General features: G+C 39.9%; 2 protein-coding genes across 2 annotated transcripts in view; both read left to right on the top strand.

Annotated features, from left to right (window-relative positions):
• Positions 1-915: 915 nt before the first annotated feature.
• On the top strand, positions 916-13,052 carry LOC139207398 (uncharacterized). The gene is made up of 16 exons (XM_070837105.1): positions 916-1,212; positions 1,772-1,874; positions 3,140-3,353; positions 3,690-3,832; positions 4,687-4,861; positions 5,000-5,055; positions 6,024-6,214; positions 6,311-6,421; positions 6,554-6,679; positions 8,362-8,460; positions 8,554-8,712; positions 9,504-10,122; positions 11,261-11,324; positions 11,422-11,600; positions 12,258-12,346; positions 12,468-13,052. Exons 1-16 carry the CDS (start codon positions 1,024-1,026, stop codon positions 12,564-12,566), a joined length of 2,616 nt encoding a protein of 871 aa, XP_070693206.1. The 5' UTR covers positions 916-1,023; the 3' UTR covers positions 12,567-13,052.
• A 2,491-nt stretch (positions 13,053-15,543) lies between these two features.
• Positions 15,544-23,057, top strand: part of mrpl11 (mitochondrial ribosomal protein L11) — a 40,328-nt gene continuing 32,814 nt past the window's right edge. Inside the window, exon 1 of the mRNA XM_070837070.1 lies at positions 15,544-15,604. The gene's annotated coding sequence lies outside the window, so the exon portion shown is untranslated. The remainder of the gene's footprint in view (positions 15,605-23,057) is intronic.

Below are 23,057 nucleotides of genomic sequence, written 5' to 3'. Positions count from 1 at the left end.
ACCGGGGTGGTGGTCCCCATTTTCAACAGTGGACCAGCTCTTTACCCATGCAGGGTTGTTGGAGGGGTCTTGGGAGTCTGCCCATCAAATCTACATGATCTTTGTGGACTTGGAGAAGGCCTGTGACCATGTCCCTTGGCAAAACTTGGGGGGGTAATGTGGGAGTATGGGGTACCGGGTTTGTTGAGCCATCCGGTCCCTGAGTAATCAAAGTGAGAGCTGTGTCCTCATTCCTGGCACAAAGTCAAAGTCACAGCAAAAGGAGTTGAGGTGGTTCGGGCATCTTATCAATATGCCTCCCGGGTGCCTCCCTTTACTGGTCACGTCCACGGGAAGGAGGCATCTGGAGTGCCCTTCTTGACCTGTTGCTACCGCAACTCGACCCCGGTTAAGCGGAAAATAATCGATGGATGGATTTGGACAATTTTATGAAAATAAATTCAAGCTTAACATTATTTTGAAAAATATATATTTTGGTAGGCTGTTTATATGAAGCCCTGATCATAATCTGATTGTGTGTTTGTGAATTGTGCTGGAAGAGGGAGAGCTTATCTGTAAGTAGTTTACATGAATATTTCTATGATGTGCTTCTTTATACCTTTACCTCACTACCTTTCAGAGGGAAATATTGTACTTTTTGACACCTTTTACTAATACTTTAAGTACTTTTTTTTATTGATAATACTGATAATACTATATAGATAGATAGATAGATAGATAGATAGATAGATAGATAGATAGATAGATAGATAGATAGAGGACGCTCCTTACTGTCAGGTAAAGCTGTAACCTGTAGATGGCATCCTGTTGTAATGAACAACAGGCACGCGCTGACTGCCTGCAGCCAATCACAGCTCCGCTTTGACCGGCTGTGATAAAGTTCGCTTTCTTTCCGCCGTTTCACTTCTTGTCTCGTCCAGGGTGATGAAGATGTGGGTGAACAAACCAGCTCTGGCTCTGTGCGAAACACATCGGCTCGAAGTGAGAAACACGAGCAAACAGAGCCCTCTGTGAGACAGGAAGATGTATCTATGGCGCTTCTTCATCGCCATAACTCTCGGCTTGGTTTGGTATTTTTCCGACTGCGGGCGCACAGTGACACAGTACTTGCTATGTTTTCTCTTTTGTTGTTCTACCCCGCTGTTGTTCGGACACAGTGGGCGAGAGAGCAGCACTCAAACTGATGAAGAGATCAAGGAAAACACACTCCAGGTATTGAAGATATTTAGCAGTTCCGCTTTGTACATCGTCTGTAACTGCATGTTGTGTAGCTTGTACGAGCATCAACACTGAGTCATGTTTTAATGAGTTGCACATTTAAAATGTGAGCGTGAGATGCCATGTCATGTGATGTAACTTGAAACTGCCTTTTCCTCCATTTGTGAAAAATAAGTGAGTTACTGTTTATTTATCTCCTTTCTTCTCATATTTATCTGTTTTTTTTAATCATAAAGCGGCATTGAAGGCGGAAGGGCAAAGCAAGAATGTCATTGTGCAGTGAAACTTGTTTTTATCAGTACATATGACCAAAAAACGACTGAAATTGAAATATTTAATGCAGTAGCAAGAGCTGTGAGATTACTTTAACTAGTCATATATTTTATCACTCATAGCTCTGGGGCATTGTTTTTGCTCTGAGGCCTGAAAAACCTGTTTTCACTCTGGGTCACATAACTCACTGTGACCCAGAGTGCAGCACTAATGGTTGTTAAAGTCCTTATTATGCTCTTTAATCTAACCAATCCCTGGGATTTGCTTTGTGTTTTTCCAGGAAACTGTTGGGGAAGAGTTGTTTGGTTATTATGTAGAAAGCAGCGAGCGGGTGAAACCGCTGGAGTCTCAGTATCCACATGTGAAGAGGTCTCTTCAGCAAGGTGAGGCACACTTTATATGCAAGAAAAGTGTTTTTAAGGGGTGAAAACACACTTGTCTTTGCAGCCCAGGAGCACTTTGTAAGCACAGGATAGAAATCAAGATTCTGCTCTTGACTTCAGGGTGTTTTGAATCCGCATTTGAGCTCTGTTTTTTTTGATCTGACACAGAAGAGCGGGACGGTTTTGCATTGACACAGCTGCAGCTGGAGGTCATGTTACATGAAGCGAGGAGGAGCTTTAAGGAAAGAAAAAGATTAAAAAACAGCCCCTTCCAATGGATGGCTGTGATGTGTTGAACAGGAAGTTAGATATTATCTGGTTTTCATACCTCATTGTCAGTTGTTTGCTCTGCGTCTGTTTCATGCTGCATTTATTAAATTGGTTTGTGTTTGGCTGCAGATTGATATCACTCTTAATGAGCTCAGTTTCTAGGAGAATAAGAGCAGCTGTAAACATGTTTTTCGTGCTATCTACATTCAGATTTGTCAAGTCAGACCTTGAAAACTATTGGTATGTTGTAGTTTTGAGGCTGGTCAAAAAAAGCTTTTTGCAGCCAGCATTCCTAGAGAGAATTAATGTTTGCAGTCTTAAATATAGCACTCTATTTTATCTATCCAGACTGATTTCTGCCAACTTTCTATGCATTCATATTCCTCTGTGTTTAGAGCATTGTTTACTGTCCTAACCTCACATGTATGGTATCTTTTAATCACCTCAAACTCAGCTACACGCCTGATTCTCATTTTATCAGTTTAACAAAGTATTAAGCCACCAGGAATCCAAAATACATGCAAAAAGAATTTTTGTATTATTTATACAGAGAATACAGCAGAAAAATATAAGACATAAAACTAGAGAGATTTCTATTCCAACTTATTTGTGTCCTTTCATTGAAAGCTTAAGAATGCCTTTACTCACTGAAAATATCAGCAATTCACAGTTTCAAATAGTTGTTTAAAAATGTTTTATGGTTTACAGACATAAATGAGATATTGTGTCAAAGCGCTGCATCAGCACTTTCAACTGGCATCTTCAGCTTTTCTCTCCATGATGCATCAAAAAGTATAAATAAACTTTTGTTTAGAGGAAAAGCCTGTTATGGATATTGGTGCCTAGTTTTGAAATGGAAAAATCTGGACAGGAGTTCTGGAGCTATGAGGAAATTCAGAAGTTAAAAAAGCAAGGCTCAATTTTTCTAAGCAAGCTCCAAAGAAGCGTGGGAGCTTGGTGTTGATGTGAGTTTCCTTTGTGACTGCTCTCCTCAGTGTTTGAGTGCGCCTACGCTCAGCTGGTCCTGCCTTGGTACTGCGTTCCTGAGCCATGTGAGCACCAGCCTTTGCACCAGGTGCTCAGCAGAGAAGTCGACTTCACAATCGACCGGATCATTGAGAGAGCCAGAGACTTTGATGTTTGCCAGGCGGTCGTGGGCTCCATTCGTATTTTGACTCAGCACTTGCATAACGTGAAGCAGTCTGACAGGTGAGACTTTACACCTACTTTCTCTTAAAATGACTCAGAAATCATGCTGCCTCCGTTACTCTTTGCACTCAGTAATGTGTCTGAGCTCCATAAATACCTCCATATTTTTTTTTTTTTAGCACCTATGAATAATTAACCTCAGTTTTACAAGATCATACCTTCAGTGACATGCCGATGGTTGTTTTTATGCTGAATGGCGTTTCAAGGGTAGTACATCCAATCAGATTTAAGATTTAGATGAAGTGATTATCAGAGATACGCTGTGATAAACATCTGTGATCCAGTAAAGTGACTTATTAATGGTTGGAGTCTCCTCTGTTTTGCTGTCTTTTTCAGAGAGCTCTTGTTCACATCCAGAGCAGAGGAGATTGCCGTTCTCCGAGAATTTTCTGATGCTCTGGTTCGTAACCTTTTCCCTGAATCTCTGTGGGGCCAAGAAGTCAACCGCTGTGCCTTAAAAGAGATCATTGCCTTGAAGGGTAAGAAAGTATTAAATTCTCTCTCTTGCACGAGGGCTAAGCCTCCCATGACTTCTTTTACAAATGTACATTGTTTGTATCCCTAATTGTTAAGGACGGTGACTTGGACATGATTTGCCAATTCCCTTTTAGGGTTTTTGTCATTTTTATATCAGATAAAATGTTTTATCTCGTGGGACCTTTGCTGTGCAGTTGGTTTTTGTAATTATGCACTAGCTCAGTTACACTAAGTGATCTTTACAGCTGTAGTTATAAAATAATCTGCATGTCCAGATTTCTCTTCATCTTGTCAATTAGAAATGCCTAATTTCTGATAACACTTTTTTGCTTATCGATACATAATTGAGATTTTGCAATAATTTGAAATGACCAGGAAAGGTATGTATGTTTTTATTTTTACAGCAAAAATCATAATCCTGATTTTTGCCTAATATTGAAAAGCTTAATTTTTAGCTTCACTTTTGAAAGGTTTCTACCACTTATTCTCAACAACACAAGACATTAGAAGTCAAAAGGAAATGTTTCTAGAGCGCTGGTATACCAAATTTAAAGTGATAATTGCTTTTTGGTGCTTTTTGTTTCCTTAGGACAGAGACAAGCTGCATGTTTTCCCCTGCTTCCAGTATACATTTAATTCTAAGCTAAGCTAACTGGCTGCTGCTAATATGTTGCAAGAAAGCGAATGATGTTTTGCCAATTGTGGAGGCTATTGACTACTGACTGCAGCTGTTTTAAGCAGATTCAAAAACGTGACTCATTAGCTGCAAATGTGAGCATTTTCCCTCCTGACTGGAGTGTGTTTACATCATGACAAAGAGAGTTTGTAGGAATAGCATGCTTGCTGTTTTCCTCAGGGTTGGGCCTGTTGGTGTCGTGGCTGTCTGATCCCGACAACCTGAACCAGCTGGTGGTGAGCCAGCTGGACAGCGTGACCCCCAAAGGGTCTGTGGAGGAGCTGTGCGGATCAGACCTGGATCTCTCGTCTCTGGTTTCACAGGAAGACGAAGGCGAGGCAGAGGGCAGTGAAGTGTGAGTGGCTGTCATCTTTTGCACCCTGCTGGCTTGACTTAGACACAGAGCCTCAAAGCAGTGTCTGTAATGGCCACCTTCTGTGTTTGAAATTGAGCTGAACTGGTTTTGTTTGGTGGCTGTTTTTTTTCTCCCTAGGAGCTTGGAAGGAGCAGGGACTTCAACTAGCACCAAAATTAAGGCCAAAAGGAGAGGTGTGTTTTATGACTGTAATTAAAAGGCCTATGTAATTTAAAGCTCTGACACATTAACTTATAGGAGCAATACATGTAATTCTAACCTTGTTTTCAGCTTTCAGCTGGGAGTGAGAACACTTTTCAGATGAGGATGATGATGGAGACTCGAGAGAGGCAGATGGAGTAGTTTGTGGGTGTTTAGAGAATAAGAGACTGTGCTTGCATAACATCTTGTACAACAGTTTGATGAATAGCAATGTGTTATCAGCTACGTGACATTATAATTCTCTTTACCAGCCTGGCTCTAGTGCATAATTATTAATCCCCTGTTTCTGTTGTTTGTTGGTCCGCATTACGCAAATGGCATGCTGAATGCCATATATCTGTGCTGTCTTCAAGCAACTCCCATCCCTTTGTATTGCAAACAATCCAACACCAATGATGACTGAATAATAACTGATTATGCCATGAGAATGAATGCTGAGATATGATAAATACTTATATTTTCTGGAATGATCACATCATAGATTTAGAAAAAAATACCATCATTTGTCATAATCCGTAAGAATCATTTAGATCTGATGGGATGTGTGTTAATTTTCAGGCCATCACATTGATTATGATTGAAAGTTTTATTACTAATCAAGCTTTCAGTGCTTGCATGTCTACTGGAATGTGGTTTATATCTGGTGAGTGTTTAAATTTTCAGCTGTGAAGATGCTCAATAGTTGTTGCACGTCCTCACAATGCAGATTTAGAACAAAAAATGTTGTTAAGGTGACGATCAAGGTCAAGGAAGACTGTTGCTATTCTGGCCACGTGCAATTCTCAGTATATCGGAAAGGGAAATTATGTTTCTTCAGTGCTATGATGTTCACAAGAAAGAATACTTACACGAGACACTAAGAAAAGGTAAAATACTTATGATAGAATATCACTTCTAGAATTTTCTCTAACTTTTAATATGTGGTTGTTGTAATTTTCAGGCAACAAGTTAAAAGAAGGATGGTCAAAATTTGTGGACAAGATGAAGTCCAAGAAGGCCAAGAAGAAGAAGCTGAAAAAGATGGAGCAGGAGCTGACGTTGAGGATCATGGCGATCCAGGGGGACGTGTCCAACGAGGACGATGTCAGCAGCAGGGAAGGCTCTATCTACAGCCAGCAGGACTCGGACAGGGTGAGTCCACTACAGATGAAGCAATATATTAAATTGAAGAGGACAACTTGTGGAACACAACAGAGTCATTGTCTTTTTCTGACCAAACTCCATTAGGAGGACAGTGATCTGGAAAACTACTTGACTAGCGTCCAAGAGGACATGATGGAATTCAAGCTGTCGTATGAGATGTGGTGTGTTGGCCGCTGGGCTGTCAGCATCCCTCATGTGAGTTATAAATATCAGTGACAGTCTGGAATGTCCTCGAGGCCTGTTATCTGTCTGCCGAGGCTCTGTGAGAGCTTGAATGGTATGTTAATATTTGAGCTGCAGTTTGAGTAGGAGTTAACTGTGTTGTAGGCCGACTGGGAGGATGAGGAGCTAATCTTCACCATTCACCTGGAGGAGAAGGACAGCCCCGAGAACCTACAGTGGGACATCAGGAAGGCCTACATGGATGTTATATACTTCCGCAACAGATGGCAGGTAAAAGGCAGATGGAAAGCCATCTTGTGTAGGGTTTTTTAAAAATATAATTTTAGTCATCTGTGCAGTTGTCAGTTTATTTGGTGAACTTTGATAAACCTAAAGCAGTCTCTAATACAACAATCCTGCAATAAATCCTCCCGTCCCAAAGGTATAATGTTAAGTTTTTGTTGAAACTGTTTCAGAGATGTGTATTTGTCCGCCCCATTTAGGGTAGCCTAAATAACAAACACCTTTCTGTACTATGCAATACAGTTTAACATCATCCAAAACCCCCCTCTAAAAAACGTCATGAAGTGAGGATTTATTGCAGAGCTGCTGTGTCAGACTGCATTGTTTTTAGCCACGTGTACCTAATAAACTGGCAACTCAGTGTAAAGTCTAAACAGCAGGTAAAATAAAACCTATTTTGAAACCTGATGTGTTCTTTCATGTACATCTTCTGTTATATAAAGGAGAAAGGGCTGTGGACAAACTTCAGACTTTCTGGTATTTATTTTAACATTTTCTAAAAGTGGAAAAGTGACATCATGCTTAATGAGGCTGAACTGTACTGGGGAGCAGAGGTCCACAGATTTCTGTGATAAATTAAAGGCATTTGAATCATTGACTTGATGTCCAAGTTGCAAGCCAGCAAACCAAACCACCATGATACACAAGGGATCTTATGCCGATATATTCACATCATTTTTATTGTTATTGTAGAACGTTTTTATACAGTAATCACTATTTCAGCTACCCTGTGAACAGTTCAGAAAAATACAGTAGAAGTGTTAGAGGGCAGGAGGGAATGAATGATGAGTCCCCATATCAAATGTTTATTTAAAGGATTAGTTCCACTTGTTTCCAAACCAATCTTAAAGCACCACTGACATGTTCACATGTACGCCGAAACAGTTTTTGCTATCTTAAATAATTCATCCTCTCTATACTGGCTATAAAGAGATGGGGGTGATACACAGCTGACTTTTCCTCGTAAAATGGCTGAAGCTTCATATTATCTCCTGCTGAACTTTAGAATGTGTTTTCACACAGAACGAGGAACATGGATTTAGCCCTTACCTGATACAGAGAAAACGCTGTAGGAAGTAAGAACAACTATAGCCACCGAAAACTGTTTCAATGTACAAACAGACATGTGAGAGTTGACTTGAGATAGACGAAAGATAGCTTGAGCCTGTTGAGTTTGGTTACCAGTTTGGGCAGTGAGCCACTGAGAGCAACTTATTGTTTGGAAATACCTCTCTCACATTTCCAGCTGGTATTTGCCACAGGGCTTTTCTTCTAGTGTTCTACTGAATGACATTACTGCATGTATGAAAAAAAGACCTGCGAGTTTGAGATGAACTCTAGAAATGGCTTGAATATTGTGAATCATGTTACATTTTCTTTATTTATCCAAGTTGACAATGAAAAGCATATTTCACTAGGATTTGAATTGTTTATGATGTCATGATCTGTAGAAGATCTCCTGGTTGTCTCCTGTTTATTGTCTATTCAGCGTGAGCCAGAGGGAAGCATTGTTGTGGAAACAAACCATGAAGTCTGGAATTCAACTCTTGTGTACCATCAAATTTTATTGCACTTTTGCCAAATGTCCAAAACACTGGAGATGATTAAGTATTGTTACGCCTTGAAGTTCTCTTGTTATGAAACACTAATTTTCCTTCCTTTTTTTTCAGGATTCGACCAGCCTGCCCCTGATCCTGGTGCTTGAGGAGTTGGAGGTCAACGATGAGGTCAAAGAAGAAGCCAGAGTGTCGGTGGAGCACTTTCTGCAGGTGAAAGACATCAGTAAAAATTCTAACTATTCTGTTGACAGACAAACATTTGAAAACCTTCATCACTCAACACTTTGCTATTTTATCTTCCAGGAATTAGTCTCTGATAATCTGATGGGTCACACTCAACCGGTTTTTCAGTTCCTCTGCCCACTTGACAAACTGCTGAATGAGGAAGAACATTATGGGGGCGTGTGGGGCCTTCTGAGCGGCTTGGCTTACTTCCTGACTCCAGGTCAAGAGGAAGAGGAGGTAAAGCTTCACATATCTTCTTCTCCGAGTTGACATCTTAAAGAGTGGTTTCTTACAACCTGGGTCTTACTTTTGTACCTTTGGCCATCATTCCTTTCAGTTATAGTCCGAGTTTAAATTTTCTGATTAAGAGCATTAACGAAAACAGATCAGGGTTTAAACAAACTTGTGAGTTTGTCAAACTGATTTTTCAGAGAGAACAAATGCGAAAAGCAAAATGATTATTCAATCTATGCAGTGTAAAGATCATCAGTTACCCTTTACTGGTTTAACTTGTTTAACTGACATACTCATAGTGGTTGTGCACACAAACAGTATTTCTGTGCAGTAAGAGATAACCACCGACATCACTTACCTTTGGTCCTTACTTGAATAATTTGAATAAGACTGCTTGTTGGACTTTGTTTGAGTAATGTCACCATGTTTCTAGATCTAAGCAATTATTTTGTCACAACATTTCCCATAATACATCATGACAGTCTTTCACTAGACCTCCCTGTATGATAAATACCCATATCTGACAAACACTACATCAGCTGTTTTGTAACACAGGTTATCTGTGAAAAAAGTCACAAGGTGACATGACGTCACCAGAGATATTTTCTCAGACTGCAGGAAGCTCCCTCCAGAGCCAGAGGAGACATTTTACTACTACTTTCACATGCTGTCTAGTGCTCTTTGTAATGAGTAGATGAAACTTCAGGTGTATATTTGGTTGCTGGTGTCTCTGTATCATAAAGGCCGGTGCCTCAGGGTCCGCTGTCACAACCTGATTTTGTTTTCCTTTGCAGACGTCTAGCCCTCAGACAGAAGCCCCGAAGGAAATCACAACGGCATCTGTACAGACAGAATCCACAGCTCTGCCATTAGACAACCCTAGTGCCTCTACTGAGAAGAGCAAATGTGGTCCCGGTGCTACAATCCCAATGATTGTTATCTCCCAGTGTGATACTCCCCCAGAGCCACCTGAGGAAGCAGAAATGGAAAGGGAGCCACAATCAGCAAATGGAAACTGTCCCCAAGACAAAACGGAGGACTCTGATAATCCCGTAACTTCTCACTTCAAGATGATTTTCAAAGGACTGACTCGATCCAGATCACAAGAGTCTCTGGCCTCAACAAAATCCGCCGGTGATGACCTGCTGGAGTCATACTCCACGCCCCACTGCAGCCAGAATGGAGGGTTTCAGAGGGAGAGCTCAGAAGGCCCGTCGTGGCCTCATTTCAGTGCAAGGTCAAATAAAAAGGAGAAAATATGTTTGAAGATGTCAGGTGGAACGAATAAGGCTAAAGGGAAGGAGCAGGGCACTTCCCCAAGAGGGGAGGACTCCCAGTGTCAGAGGAGCCAAGTGAACTGGGAGCAGCTTGAGGCGACCAAAGCCATATTTGATCTGCTGAAAGAAATATCTGGTTTGTTCCGTGTTCAAACTCAGAGGGGATTGTTTACAGCATTATGAGCTTCAGAATTATACTAGTGTTTTTGTATATTCTAGTCTATTTGCTAGAAATCATGTGTATTTCACTGCCAACGTTTTTAAAGCATACTGCAGCTTTTTAGACTAATGTAATTTTCCTAAAATCTCACCAGTGGTTTGTTTATTTCAGTGCTACAAAGACCTGCAGAGACCTGACACTTGCCTTACAAAGCTAATCCTTCGCAGGGAATATTTAGACTGCGTTATTCAGCCAGTTCAGGTTTGACAGTTGGCAGCCAAATTGCATAAGAAAAGGGATGAAAGGGAAATATTAATTTGGTAACTTCTATGTAGATGCCTCATCATGCAGGTTGGAGAATATCTGAAAATATCTGAAATACTGATGTTTAGTCCACAAAATGTCTCAGCACTCTTTCAAGAAGCTTAATCGGGAAACAATAACACAACCTTGACCAAAAATACGTAACCTTCACTACGATTTATTGTCCATCTAGCTATATATGTCAGGCAAACTTCAAACCTGTAAAAGTTCCACATTTTCCTGAAATAAGATAAAACCAGCTGCTCACCGGAAGGTAGGAAGGAAATCTGCATCAATCAATATTTTTAATACTGATGTTGAATCAAATGATTCATCTGTCTATCTAATAGTGCCAAATTATAGAGGATTAACAAGTCAGGTCAAGTTGATTTTTTTTTTCTAATCGGCCAACAGATTTGCCTCAGAGGGAGAAAGCAAAAGAGTGCTTTAAAATCTGTCCAGCATACAACACCGTCTGTCCTTAGGCTCCCGATTTGAATAAGGGAAAACACATTAACTCTGCAGTTATGGAGCTCTGTTGCCTTTTTGCTTTAATTTTATTCTTGAAATATTCACTATTAGAATCTCAGCCATTCTCGTCCACCCACGGAAACTGTGCTAAACAACAGATGGACAAATGTGGCAATTAGTTGGTGCACACAGTTGAGCCTTTAGTTCACAAAGACCAAGACATATTTTTGTCAGGAGCTGGTTGTTTCTCTTGTGACAAATTAGTTGGAACATGCAAAACACCAACACTAGGATTAGGATGCTCTAGAAGATAAACAGAATACTTCTTGTGTCTTAACAGGAAACTCCATCCTCATAAACATATTTGATGCCATTTTGAAGCCTGTTATGCCCATTTTGAAAAAGTGAGTTCTGTGCAGACTTCCAATCCTTACACATTTTTACAGAGAACTTGGATCCTTGTCTGTCAATGACTTCTTGTTGTGTTCAATTCTTCTCCAGAAAAGTGAACTCCTTCCTAAACAAGATGGACCCAACAGAAGTGCAAATGGCCGCATACATCGACACCTTGCGTGACAAACAGTGGCCAGAGTTTCAACCAGCAGCGCCTCCTCCTCCTCGCACCGAGGAGGAGAAGAACGAGACCAGGGACAGAGCGCACAACCTAATCAATGCCAGATGTAGGTGACGCCTTTTTGCGCTTTTTTTTTTCAACATTATTTTTATCTGGGTTTTCAAATTATAACAAACATTACTTATCAATGAATGGCAAGTCTAGGCAGCAGCTACTGTGTGCCAATGAATGAAAAGGAAAGAAAAGAATAAAAGAAAACAGCAATGAATTACAACAGAGGTGAATCTACAAATGTTACAGTAACTAGGATGTAGAAATCTTAACGATCACATGGGCTAATCCAGTGTATAATCTTATTCCAGTTGTCCCCTTCCCTCCCCAGTCTTTGACTTTATTGATCATTACCAACATTTTGTTTAAAACAAAAATCCATGATCATCTCCCGCATATTTTCAAAAACTTCCATCTTTCCTTTAATAATGCATGTTAGTTTTTCCTTTGCAGCACATGATGAAAGATCCTTAATATATTTATTCATACTTGGTCTGTTCACATTTCTCCACCCTAAAGCTAGTCTATTAGTATCTGGTCATTTTTCTTGATGAATTATAAAGTCACCTAGATAAATACCCAGAATGCGTAACTTTGGCATCATGTCAAGCAGTCAAAGAGTGTTCCTTTAACGTTATTTATCCTCTCTGCATTTAAAGGAAATATCCAGATATTTTTGGCATCTAAATTTAGTTTCACGTTCTCTTTGTAGATTCAAACTATCTTGTGCTGAAGAAGACGGACGTGGATTCTGTTTTTAATATTTTCCAGGACAGAGAAGAAAACAAAACGCTGGTATATGTGAGTATCTCAACATCTACTTTCTGTCACCGTTCCTCATTTAGAGGATTTAAGTTTCACTTCTCATTGAATAAAGTATACAAATGTTGTTCTTATTGTGTTTCCTTATCTTTCATAACAGATGCTCCTATCATTCCTATTGAGGGAATTTTTTCCCAATGAGCATTCCCTAAATGTGAGCGCGGCTGCCCTACAGAAAGTGACCAGTTCCACCAACTGATCTGTGAATCCTCCATTGCGTTTTTAATGGTACTTTTTGGACATTTTAGAATATCGAATTATTTATTAAAACGTCTTAAAATGCCTTAAAATATTTGTGACCATTTCAGTGTAAAATACTCCTTTCTGTTGTTGTTACCTCAAACATATTGTGAAAAACTGTGAATTTCCTTTTGATTTATATTTTTAACTCCATTTGGAAGTGACTTGGCTTTGCATATTGTACTTTTATTGTTTAACTCAGAATTTTATATTTCCAGTTTGAATTTCACACTTCACAATTTTAATGTAAAAGAATTTAAATTTTCCAAAATATTTTGTCACATTGAGCACTTATGTATGGTGAGTGTTTGTATACTGGTTAATTTGGCCTAGAGTTGCATTACTGAGTATCCCACAATTGCTTATCACCTAAATCTGTCAGAGTGGACATGAGATAGTGTTGATGTAAATAACTTTACTCTAAATAAAATATTTTGATAAAGTTTTTTTTTTCAGTCATATTTCTGGCTTCAAATATTTAAGTGAGTTAAAGACTCTGTAAAGGATGAGGATAGTAAATATGGCGGTAAGTATAAGATGTAAATTAGTTGCTGATTCCAGCAGCGTATTTGCTCTGAACCAATATTTGAGTAAAAGATGTTTTTAGACCAGTTAAACAAGTTAATCCACTCATGGAAATCCTGTAGGTAAAGTGTCAGATGTATTGAAATAATTACTTTAGTAAAACATTAGACTAAAATGTCTCGGTAATATGCAGGAACTCACATTTTTCTGCTAGATTACGCTTCAATGAAATAAAAACATTCCTCAGACTTGACCACATACGTGTGTCTGTTCTTTGCTATTCTGCCAAAAAATAATTCATCCCCAAACTTTTCTCCATGTTGCAGTAACCCTTGATGGAAATGTTGTCTCTAATGCCCATGCTGTTTCATAGTGGAAGTGTAACAGAATTAATTACAGGATTATTCTGGTCCAGGTCACAGGAGGGAGATTATCTAGCAGCATAACAGCATGAATTCATTTTTCATTCCCTGAACTTCCCCCAGAGCCAGGTAACAACATCACACTAAACCAAACATATTCACATTCATTTCACATTCACAGAAGGAGACTGGTTGAGTTTATTTGATCCTATTAACAGCCCGAGGTGATGATTTGTTTTTGACATGAATTAGAAATGACAAATTCATGAAAACGTTAACATGCGTTTGAGTATTTCATCTGTGCTTCAATAAACTGCTAGACCCTCCACCAGTGTTGTCTGCTCTCTCTCATTTTGGTTTTCTGAACATTGTTGGTGGTTCAGAAGCACTGAAAGTTCACTCATGACCTTTTATACAAGGATTAAGAAAACAAGCTTACGAGGCCAGCTAATTACTTACTCAGGATCTTTCAACAACATCATATGGGCCTCATCAGAAAATGGATTCTGCCCAGTTGACAAGGAACTTTAGATCTCTGATCTCATTGGTTGATGAAGACTGTCTGATGTACAGTCACTAAATGGACTTCTTACTGTTACATGCACAGTAAAGGGTGGAAACATCAGTCAGCAGTTGAGGTTTTGACTGGAGGCATCTGTCAGACTGAAAACAGTAGTGGACAATAATGTTAATGATAAGCCCAGTGATTGGGCTACACATCAGAAACAAATTAGATATCATAGACATCAATTTGTTTAAATCTAATGGTATTGTAACATGAAAACTGGAGTCAAATGAATTAAATGAGAAAATGAAATGAAATTAAAATGAATGAGTCCCAAAGAAGTTCACCTCAATTAATCTACAGAAATAATAGGCAACAGAAAAATAGAGGAGTTAATGTAGAATAAATAAAAAGATAACCAAGCAGTAAGTTAACCAACAGGCTCAGACAGCTACCTAGCTAACCAGGTTAGCTGTAAACTTATCACAGAAACACTAAATCTACCATCCAAAGGAAGGATTATTACTTGTAATTTTAAAAATATTTTTGTTGAAAGCGGCCATGTAATGTGAAGCCGTGACTCCAAATAAGGAACCAGAAATGATTATAACAGCGGATAAAGTTGGGACATAGCACTACAGAAGGTGGTAGTGAAGCACCTGAAGTTGTGTTCAGGAGTCAAAAAGCTGGAGGTCTTTCATTTTTCTTTCATGAGGTAAATCTTACACCTGAGCAGTGGTCCTCTGTTACACCGGCTGATTGTTTTAACTTTGAGGAAATTTTCTTTCTGTCAATCAGAGATTCTCTTTATTTTGACCAATTGAAATATTTTTCTCTTTTGGCCAATCAGAATGGTTCTTTCTTTCGGCCAATCAGAGACCTTCTTTGTTTCAGCCAATCAGAGAGCCTCTTACCTTTGGCCAGTCAGAGTGTTTCTTTCTTTCTAGTTAATAACATTATTATTCATGAAAAACACAAATCAAGGTATATTAAAGTGAAGCCTAGGTTTAGTGCATATCATGTTGAGTCTCTTTTTCTCACATGAAAGCCCTTACTTTTTTTCCACCAAATGCAAAGCTAATATTTGCCTGGAGCAAGTGATAACATTGAGCTCTGGGTGCTTACAGACCCGCCTGGGCTGCTCCATGTTTGATTCACTGTCAGGACATCATGTCGTTGCTAAGATTCCCCTCCAGGACACATTCAGCGGGACACCAGAGCTCTCTGCCAGAATATTTTCAACTCATACGTAATTTGCTAGCGCCAAAAATTTGCTTCATGTTTGGTGGGAACACACCACATAAATAAATAATAAACATGCAATGGAACTTTTTTAGAATATGATTTAACAATAAGCCACAGCGCTTTGGTTTTTTCCTCTTGATTTATTTCAATGTATTTTCAATCTCTTGTCTATTTTGATTTGTCTTTTTTTGGTCGAACAGACCCCTTGTGGTTCCCCCCTGATGCTGCAGCTGCTCCTCCGCACCAGCAGGGGGCAGCTCTGTGATGAGCAGCAGCAAACAGCCCGCTGTGCTCATAATCCAAGATGTCTGCGCCCTGAAGGATGCTGTGAACGGCGTGAAGGTGCAGGACAAGTGACAGGTATGACAACACGAAGCTTTAAGTCGTTTCTTTAGAGCTTAACACGCTCCTTTCTGACCGATTATGAAGGTTTTAAGATGTTTATTTGGATGCTCAGAGGGTTGATGCAGGTGAAGTGCGTGTAGGCTCTTGCTGGTCAATGTGACTGTGGGCTCACTGTTTCTTCTAGGTTTCACGCGTCTTTTTAAATACCCAGCTGTGTTTCATTCATATTTTAACTATAAAAATGGTCCGTTCAGGCCTGTAATTGTTCTTCGTCTTGTGGTTTGATGAATTCAACGAGTCCTTAAAGGAAACCGACCTAAAAAGGCTAAAGCTGCGTTCATGGTGTTCAGAGTCAACCTGGTGCAAACTCGTGTGTGTGTGTGTGTGTGTGTGTGTGTGTGCGTGTGTGCGTGTGTGCCCCTACAGAAACACGAGGTTTTCTGCCAAGTTTGAATGGTTTTGGTTATTTTACATTTGTGGTTTTGCTTGTCTTTTATGGGTTGAAGTTTTGGCAATATTTGAATCAAAATGTGTTTACTGTTGTGAAGAAGCAGAGTATGTAAGATTTCTTATTTATTATATCGAATCTTTAATACCATGGCTGCTTATTTTATTGTGGATATTCAATTGTTGCAAACATATACTGTGTAGATTGAAACCAAGATTACAGGGCCTTTGGCCAAAAGACACAGGAAGGCTCTCTCCATTAAGTCAGAGACAAACAGACTTCTTCACTGAATTGTCAAAGTAAAATATCGCACACATACAGATTATCAGGATGAGGTTGACTTTCACCCATTTCTTCTGCTACGTTGAAGGACACTTGGCTGAAACATTAGCATGTTGACATGGACAGGATAAATTAGTGACACTGAGATTAATTAAATGACTTTGAGCACCACAAACAAACACTGGGAAGGTGCATCTTTTACAAAGATATTACTATAGGTGTCCTCATATTTTTAGATTTGACTGCTATGTTTTCTTGATGAGCAGCATGTATTTTTGAATCCGATTCACAGACATTTGTCACAGTAGACACATCTCGATTGACTTATAGCAGGAAAAATGGGTGAGACTAATAACATTAACGATGACTTTGTCCCAGCAGTTATTACAGGACAGCGCAGCAACGAATGATGTTATTAGTTACAGCTCTGTTTGACAAGTCAAAGTATCTGCTGTCTCCCTCTAGTTATGTTTACCCTCTGCAATGGCTCTGTGGCCGCCAGTTTGTCAATGATTACATTATATCTTACATAGAATTGCTTTGGGCCAGGCCCAAAATATAATCTTCAGAGAAACGACTGTTAGTGTGCAGCCAGTGTTATACAGTGGGGCAAAAAAGTATTTAGTCAGCCACCAATTGTGCAAGTTCTCCCACTTAAAAAGATGAGGCTTGTAATTCATATCATAGGTATACCTCAACTATGAGAGACAAAATGAGAAAAAAAAAAAAAAAAATCCAGAAAATCACATTGTCTGATTTTTAAAGAATTTCTTTGCAAATTATGGTGGAAAATCAGTATTTGGTCAATAACAAAAGTTCATCTCAATACTTTGTTATATACCCTTTGTTGGCAATGACAGAGGTCAAACATTTTTTGTAAGTCTTCACAAGGTTTTCACACATTGTTGCTGGTATTTTGGCCCATTCCTCCATACAGATCTCCTCTTGAGCAGTGATGTTTTGGGGCTGTCGCTGGGCAACACAGACTTTCAACTCCCTTCAAAGAATTTCTATGGGGTTGAGATCTTGAGACTGGCTAGGCCACTCCAGGACCTTGAAATGCTTCTTACGAAGCCACTCCTTCGTTGCCCGGGTGGTGTGTTTGGGATCATTGTCATGCTGAAAGACCCAGCCATGTTTCATCTTCAATGCCCTTGCTGATGGAAGGAGGTTTTCACTCAAAATCTCACAATACATGGCCCCATTCATTCTTTCCTTTACACGGATCAGTCGTCCTGGTCCCTTTGCAGAAAAACAGCCCCAGAGCATGATGTTTCCACCCCCATGCTTCACAGTAGGTATGGTGTTCTTTGGATGCAACTCAGCATTCTTTCTCCTCCAAACACGACAAGTTGAGTTTTTACCAAAAAGTTCTATTTTGGTTCCATCTGACCATATGACATTCTCTCAATCCTCTTCTGGATCATCCAAATGCTCTCTAGCAAACTTCAGACAGGCCTGGACATGTACTGGCTTAAGCAGGGGGACACGCCTGGCACTGCAGGATTTGAGTCCGGCGTAGTGCGTTACTGATGGTAGCCTTTGTTACTTTGGTCCCAACTCTCTGCAGGTCATTCACTAGGTCCCCCCGTGTGGTTCTAGGATTTTTGCTCACCGTTCTTGTGATTAAGGATCTTGTGATTAAGGATTTTGACCCCTTGGGGTGAGATCTTGCGTGGAGCCCCAGATCGAGGGAGATTATCAGTGGTCTTGTATGTCTTCCATTTTCTAATAATTGCTCCCACAGTTGATTCTTCACACCAAGCTGCTTACCTATTGCAGATTCAGTCTTCCCAGCCTGGTGCAGGTCTACAATTTTGTTTCTGGTGTCCTTTGACAGCTCTTTGGTCTTGGCCATAGTGGAGTTTGGAGTGTGACTGTTTGAGGTTGTGGACAGGTGTCTTTTATACTGATAACGAGTTCAAACAGGTGCCATTAATACAGGTAATGAGTGGAGGACAGAGGAACCTCTTAAAGAAGAAGTTACAGGTCTGTGAGAGCCAGAAACTTGCTTGTTTGTAGGTGACCAAATACTTATTTTACCGAGGAATTTACCAATTAATTTATTAAAAATCCTACAATGTGATTTCCTGGATTCTTTCTCCCCATTCTGTCTCTCATAGTTGAAGTGTACCTATGATGAAAATTACAGGCCTCTCTCATCTTTTTAAGTGGGAGAACTTGTACAATTGATGGATGACTAAATACTTTTTTGCCCCACTGTAGTTCTACCAAGATAATTTATACCATGACCAATGAACCCTCTTTGTTCTAATTGGCTGGAAGGTCTGGGCAGTGTGCAGGATTTAGTGGCATCTATGAGATTGCAACCAACTGAATACCCCTTGCCTCACCACCACCCCCCCCCCCCCCTCCCTTCCTTCCTTCCCTCCCTCCCTCCCTCCCTTTCCAAGTTCATAGTAGAAGATGGGGATTTAGCTCCCCTGCTTCTTTGTGCTTACCGTGATTCTGCATTAATCAAAATTTGGGTTTTTAAACTTCTCACAATGCCAAATGGTAATCCTCTTCTTTCTTCTTTCTTCTTCATCCTTCAACCAATGCCAGGTGCCACAACGCATAATGCAAAATGACCCATTTGTCCTTTCTGGGCTACCGTACAAACATAGTGGACTCTATGGAAGATGACCCACTCCCTATGTAGATATAAAGGGCTCATTTCAAGCTAACAAAAACACAAAGATTCTTGGGTTCAGGTGATTATACAATAATAAAACCATAATTATAAATGTGAAACTCTATTTCTGCAAATAGATCTCCCTAAATACTACACACTGCACCTTTAAGTATTCTGACATTATAACCAGACATCCATGAAATACATGTTTGCTGGCAGGTCTGAATTAACGTGCTAATATTAAACTGTATGTAAAGACAGCAACAGTGAGACTTGGCTAAAGATCTTGGAACAAGAGTTATTTTTGTAAGCACAACCTCCAACAACAACCCAAAGAGAAACAGCTGCTCAGTCAGAACCGGGCACAGCAACAGCAGCAGGAGGAGGAAGGAAGGACTCTTAAAAAGTGAAGCTGGCAGCCTCCACAGCTTTTTGGCGTTGGGTGGTTCATAGCCTCCTTGTCATCCAGTACAATTAAAGAACTTACAACGTGTCGGGTATACCCAGTACTTGAAAAGCTCATAATGATATATTCAAAATGATGCATTTAAATGACCCCAAAACCTACTCTGTGGGACGGCAGTCAGGATGATCTATATCAGTGGTTCCTCATATTTGATTTTGCTTTGAATCCCTCATAACAGAGTTGCAAGCAGTTCAATGGAATAATGATTTCCCCCTTAGAGTGTTTAGGAGTATTTTGCAAAAAGCAAAGATTGGAGAACTGTCAGAAAAATAATCTTGTGTAGCTATGTTTTGTTTCCCCACCTGGGTAATCATCTCGCAGCTCCTGACCCGAAGTTGGAAACCACTAGTCTATGAGGCAAATGCCTGAATGGTTTCAAAATTTGAACACATCAGTGACAAAAGATTCCCAGCTCATAGTGTTTTACAACAGCTGAATCATTTTCTACTGCACATCTTTTGCTTCAAATGCTGAGATCTAATTTTGGCTTCATCCCGGTTCTTTGTAGCTAGAGTGATTCAAGTTTGACTCCCGTTAACTCTGTCCATCTCCAAATTCACAAACCACCCACTCACGCTTTTGTACAGTAATCATTCTTCCCCATGCGGCAGCAGGAGCTCAGACCCAGAGGGGGCAGATGGCTCCAGAGTTCAGAGCATTTACTGTCAAATTCTGGCTACAGTCACACTTGGCTTGTAGTTTCTGAGCTGTAATTCTGAAGACTGTTTTATAATGTCAGAGCCTTGTGCATCCACATGTTGCCTGGAGATGGCTGTGTGTGAATAATCACCTAAATCTGGGACGGCATTGCTTTTCTCCCCCCTCCTCTCCTTGTATTGTTTGTTGTAAAGAAGGCTGATGGTGCTTTGAGCAATGGAAATGTCTTTTCGCTCCTCTTTGTACATCCAGGCCATATAGATCACGGATCCAGACATAAAACATGACATGTCCTGTTGTGCTCATGTGCTCAGATACAAGACCAAAACCAACAGCTATGTAGCCACAACATATCAAACATGCTGGCTTCCTGCAAGATATATCAGAATATGATGTGAACAGAGTGTTGCTTTCCCTCTTTAATATTTCTCAAGTACCATATCTGCTGCTCATTCATTCTTGCTGTCTGTTGCTTTTTTAGATTTATTCTAAGTACAGGCTGTTTGTAACACATTCCATCTTTCCATTCAAACATGATGGGGAGAGGAAAATGTAATTCAGGGGAGCCATTAAAGAAACCAGCCTCCCTGGGATTTGAATACAGACAAGCAGAGATAATGCATGCAGGGAGTTTCCACTGAGAGTCATCACTATTCAAGTACAAGGTCCTGGTTTGAAGCAAGACTGCAGTGATGGGCATGTACTGTGCTGCTTCAGTAGTCAACTTTTCACAGAACAGCATTAAAACAGTGCGGAGGACGGCTGCTGCCCTTATTAACTGTCTTATTTTTGCACAGTGACTGCTTAACAACAGGAAGACAAGCTAGTGGCCACAATTATATGGACTAGAGTTTGGCAGATTAACAATGCAGAGCGGTAGATTAATCGACTATCTGCTTTTTCCTGCTCCAGACTATCGTTATTATATTAGACTTTAAAAATCCACAAACAGTTGACCTCTGATATAGACATACCAAACATTACACCACAATGTGTTTGTGTCCTCCACTCTTCAAGAAAGGTTTTCCCACTAGATTTTAAAACGTGGCTGCAGGGATCTGCCTTTAGAGTGTTAGCGAGGTCGGGCACCGATGTTGGGTGGTGAGGCTTGGCTCACAGTTGGAGCTGCAATTCATACCAGAGGTGTTGGATGGGGTTGAGGTCAGGGCTCTGTGCAGGAGAACCATTTCTTTATGGATCTGACTTTGTGCACCCGGGCATTCTTATGTCGAGGTGGGAAACGGCCTTCCCCAAACTGTTGGAAGCACTCTGCTGCATAAAGATATCATTGTATACTGTTGCACAGCCCTACACCAAAGTATCTGATACATTAGGTACCATGAATGGCAGATAGCGGGCAATGAAATGATGAAATGTAATAATTAGTTTAGTAACTGACTAGTTGAGAGACTGAAAATTAATATAAAATTTTACAAAAAGTATAAAACAATTTGCTATATTGATAGTTGACCATTTTCAAACAAAAAAGCCAACATTTGATTGTTCCAGCTGCTTCTTGGTGGTGAGGATTGGCTGTTGTTTCTTGCCTGTCGTTATAGCAATTTGATAATCTCTGGGTTCCTGATAGTTAATCAAATTGAAGACATCATCTTGGGCTCTGGGAAATTGTGATGTTTCACTATTTTCTGAAGTTTTATAGACTAAACAAATGATTTATAAATCCCAAAAATAATTGATAGGTTAGTTGCTAATGAAAACAATAGCAGTGGCAGCTCTAATTTTATTACATAGTGATTTAATTTAATTGAAACTAAAGGGCCTAAGACCAAAAGTAACCTGACATCTATTTATCTATCTATGTTGTGATAGACATTTAAGCCTGGCCAGTGCATCCTTTATTTAACCAGAGAAGCACTGCTAACAGCCATGCTTTTCTTTTTTTTTTTAGGAACACACAGTTTGCACTCTCACGATTACACACAGTTGCAGCTGGAGCTCCAGCGCAGCCACAGTCTGATCTGATGCCCACTGAACAGTCGGGGGTTCAAGGTCTTGCTCGAGCACAGCTCAGTGGCGGTAATGCTCTTTCACTTTCCAAAGTAAAGATCCAAAGACTGAACCGGTGGTCAGAAGCCTGCTTCTCTAGCCTTTAGACTGCCACTGCACCAGCATGAATAGGCTGGTGGAATTAATGAATATCAAAATGTGCTGTTCAGTACATATTTTGTTCTCATTCATTCATTATCTATCCTGCTTATCCTTTAGAGTCAGAGGCCTGGAGCCAACCTCAGCTGGCTTTGGGTGAGTGGTTGGGTACACCCAGTGAATCACAGGGCTGATACATTGAGAAAGACAACCATTCACACTCACACTCACACCTACAGGCAATTTAGCATCACCAGTCACTTCAGAAAATGGGAGGAAACCTAAATAGGAGGAAACCTTCTCACTTTGAGGCGACACTGCAAAAAGCTCCACCACCATGTTGCCCTATTTTTTGTCACAGTTCTTCAAAAATAAGTAATTTAACAGATCCTTTTGGAAAAAACATTTTTATGTTTATATATTTACATTAAAAATGCAGCCTCAAAGAGCCCATTTCTCTAGATGGAAAAAAGACATTGTACTGGATGATGATATTTCAGATTGGGAAAACATGCTGAACAGTGAAAATGTTCACCCTCCAGTTTTAGTGAATGTTCTGGCACAAATTAAATGTCTGTCTTCACAGTAAGAACATCAGATAAATGTAAGATATTCGTGTAAAGTCGTAATATTTTCATCAGAATATATTTTTCCAAGATAATCCCACACTGTAGATTTAATATGAGGCCTTCCTTGCCTTTTATTGCTTGGTTTGTAGATTAAAACTAATGAGATTTTGTGTTACATCAGACTATGTGATGTACAATTTTTTTTTTTATCGCTGAACATGTGGAAAAGTGAGTTGTTTGTTTGTGAAATGCACAGATTAGCGAAGAGCTTGGAGAAATGTGATCTGCAGGTTCAGAACTCGGTT

Source organism: Pempheris klunzingeri, chromosome 9 (assembly GCF_042242105.1).
Source record: "Pempheris klunzingeri isolate RE-2024b chromosome 9, fPemKlu1.hap1, whole genome shotgun sequence".
NCBI classification, from domain to species: Eukaryota; Metazoa; Chordata; class Actinopteri; order Acropomatiformes; family Pempheridae; genus Pempheris; species Pempheris klunzingeri.
Note: the sequence above shows the minus strand (reverse complement) of the source record. Positions and strands in the feature narration are given on the sequence as shown.

Excerpts from the sequence above, each read along its gene's own strand:
- LOC139207398 (XM_070837105.1), top strand. The coding sequence starts at position 1,024 with ATGTATCTATGGCGCTTCTTCATCGCCATAACTCTCGGCTTGGTTTGG. Across the intron at positions 5,056-6,023 it reads AATTAAGGCCAAAAGGAGAG|GCAACAAGTTAAAAGAAGGA; the intron begins GTGTGTTTTATG and ends TGTAATTTTCAG. Across the intron at positions 11,601-12,257 it reads CAACCTAATCAATGCCAGAT|ATTCAAACTATCTTGTGCTG; the intron begins GTAGGTGACGCC and ends TTCTCTTTGTAG.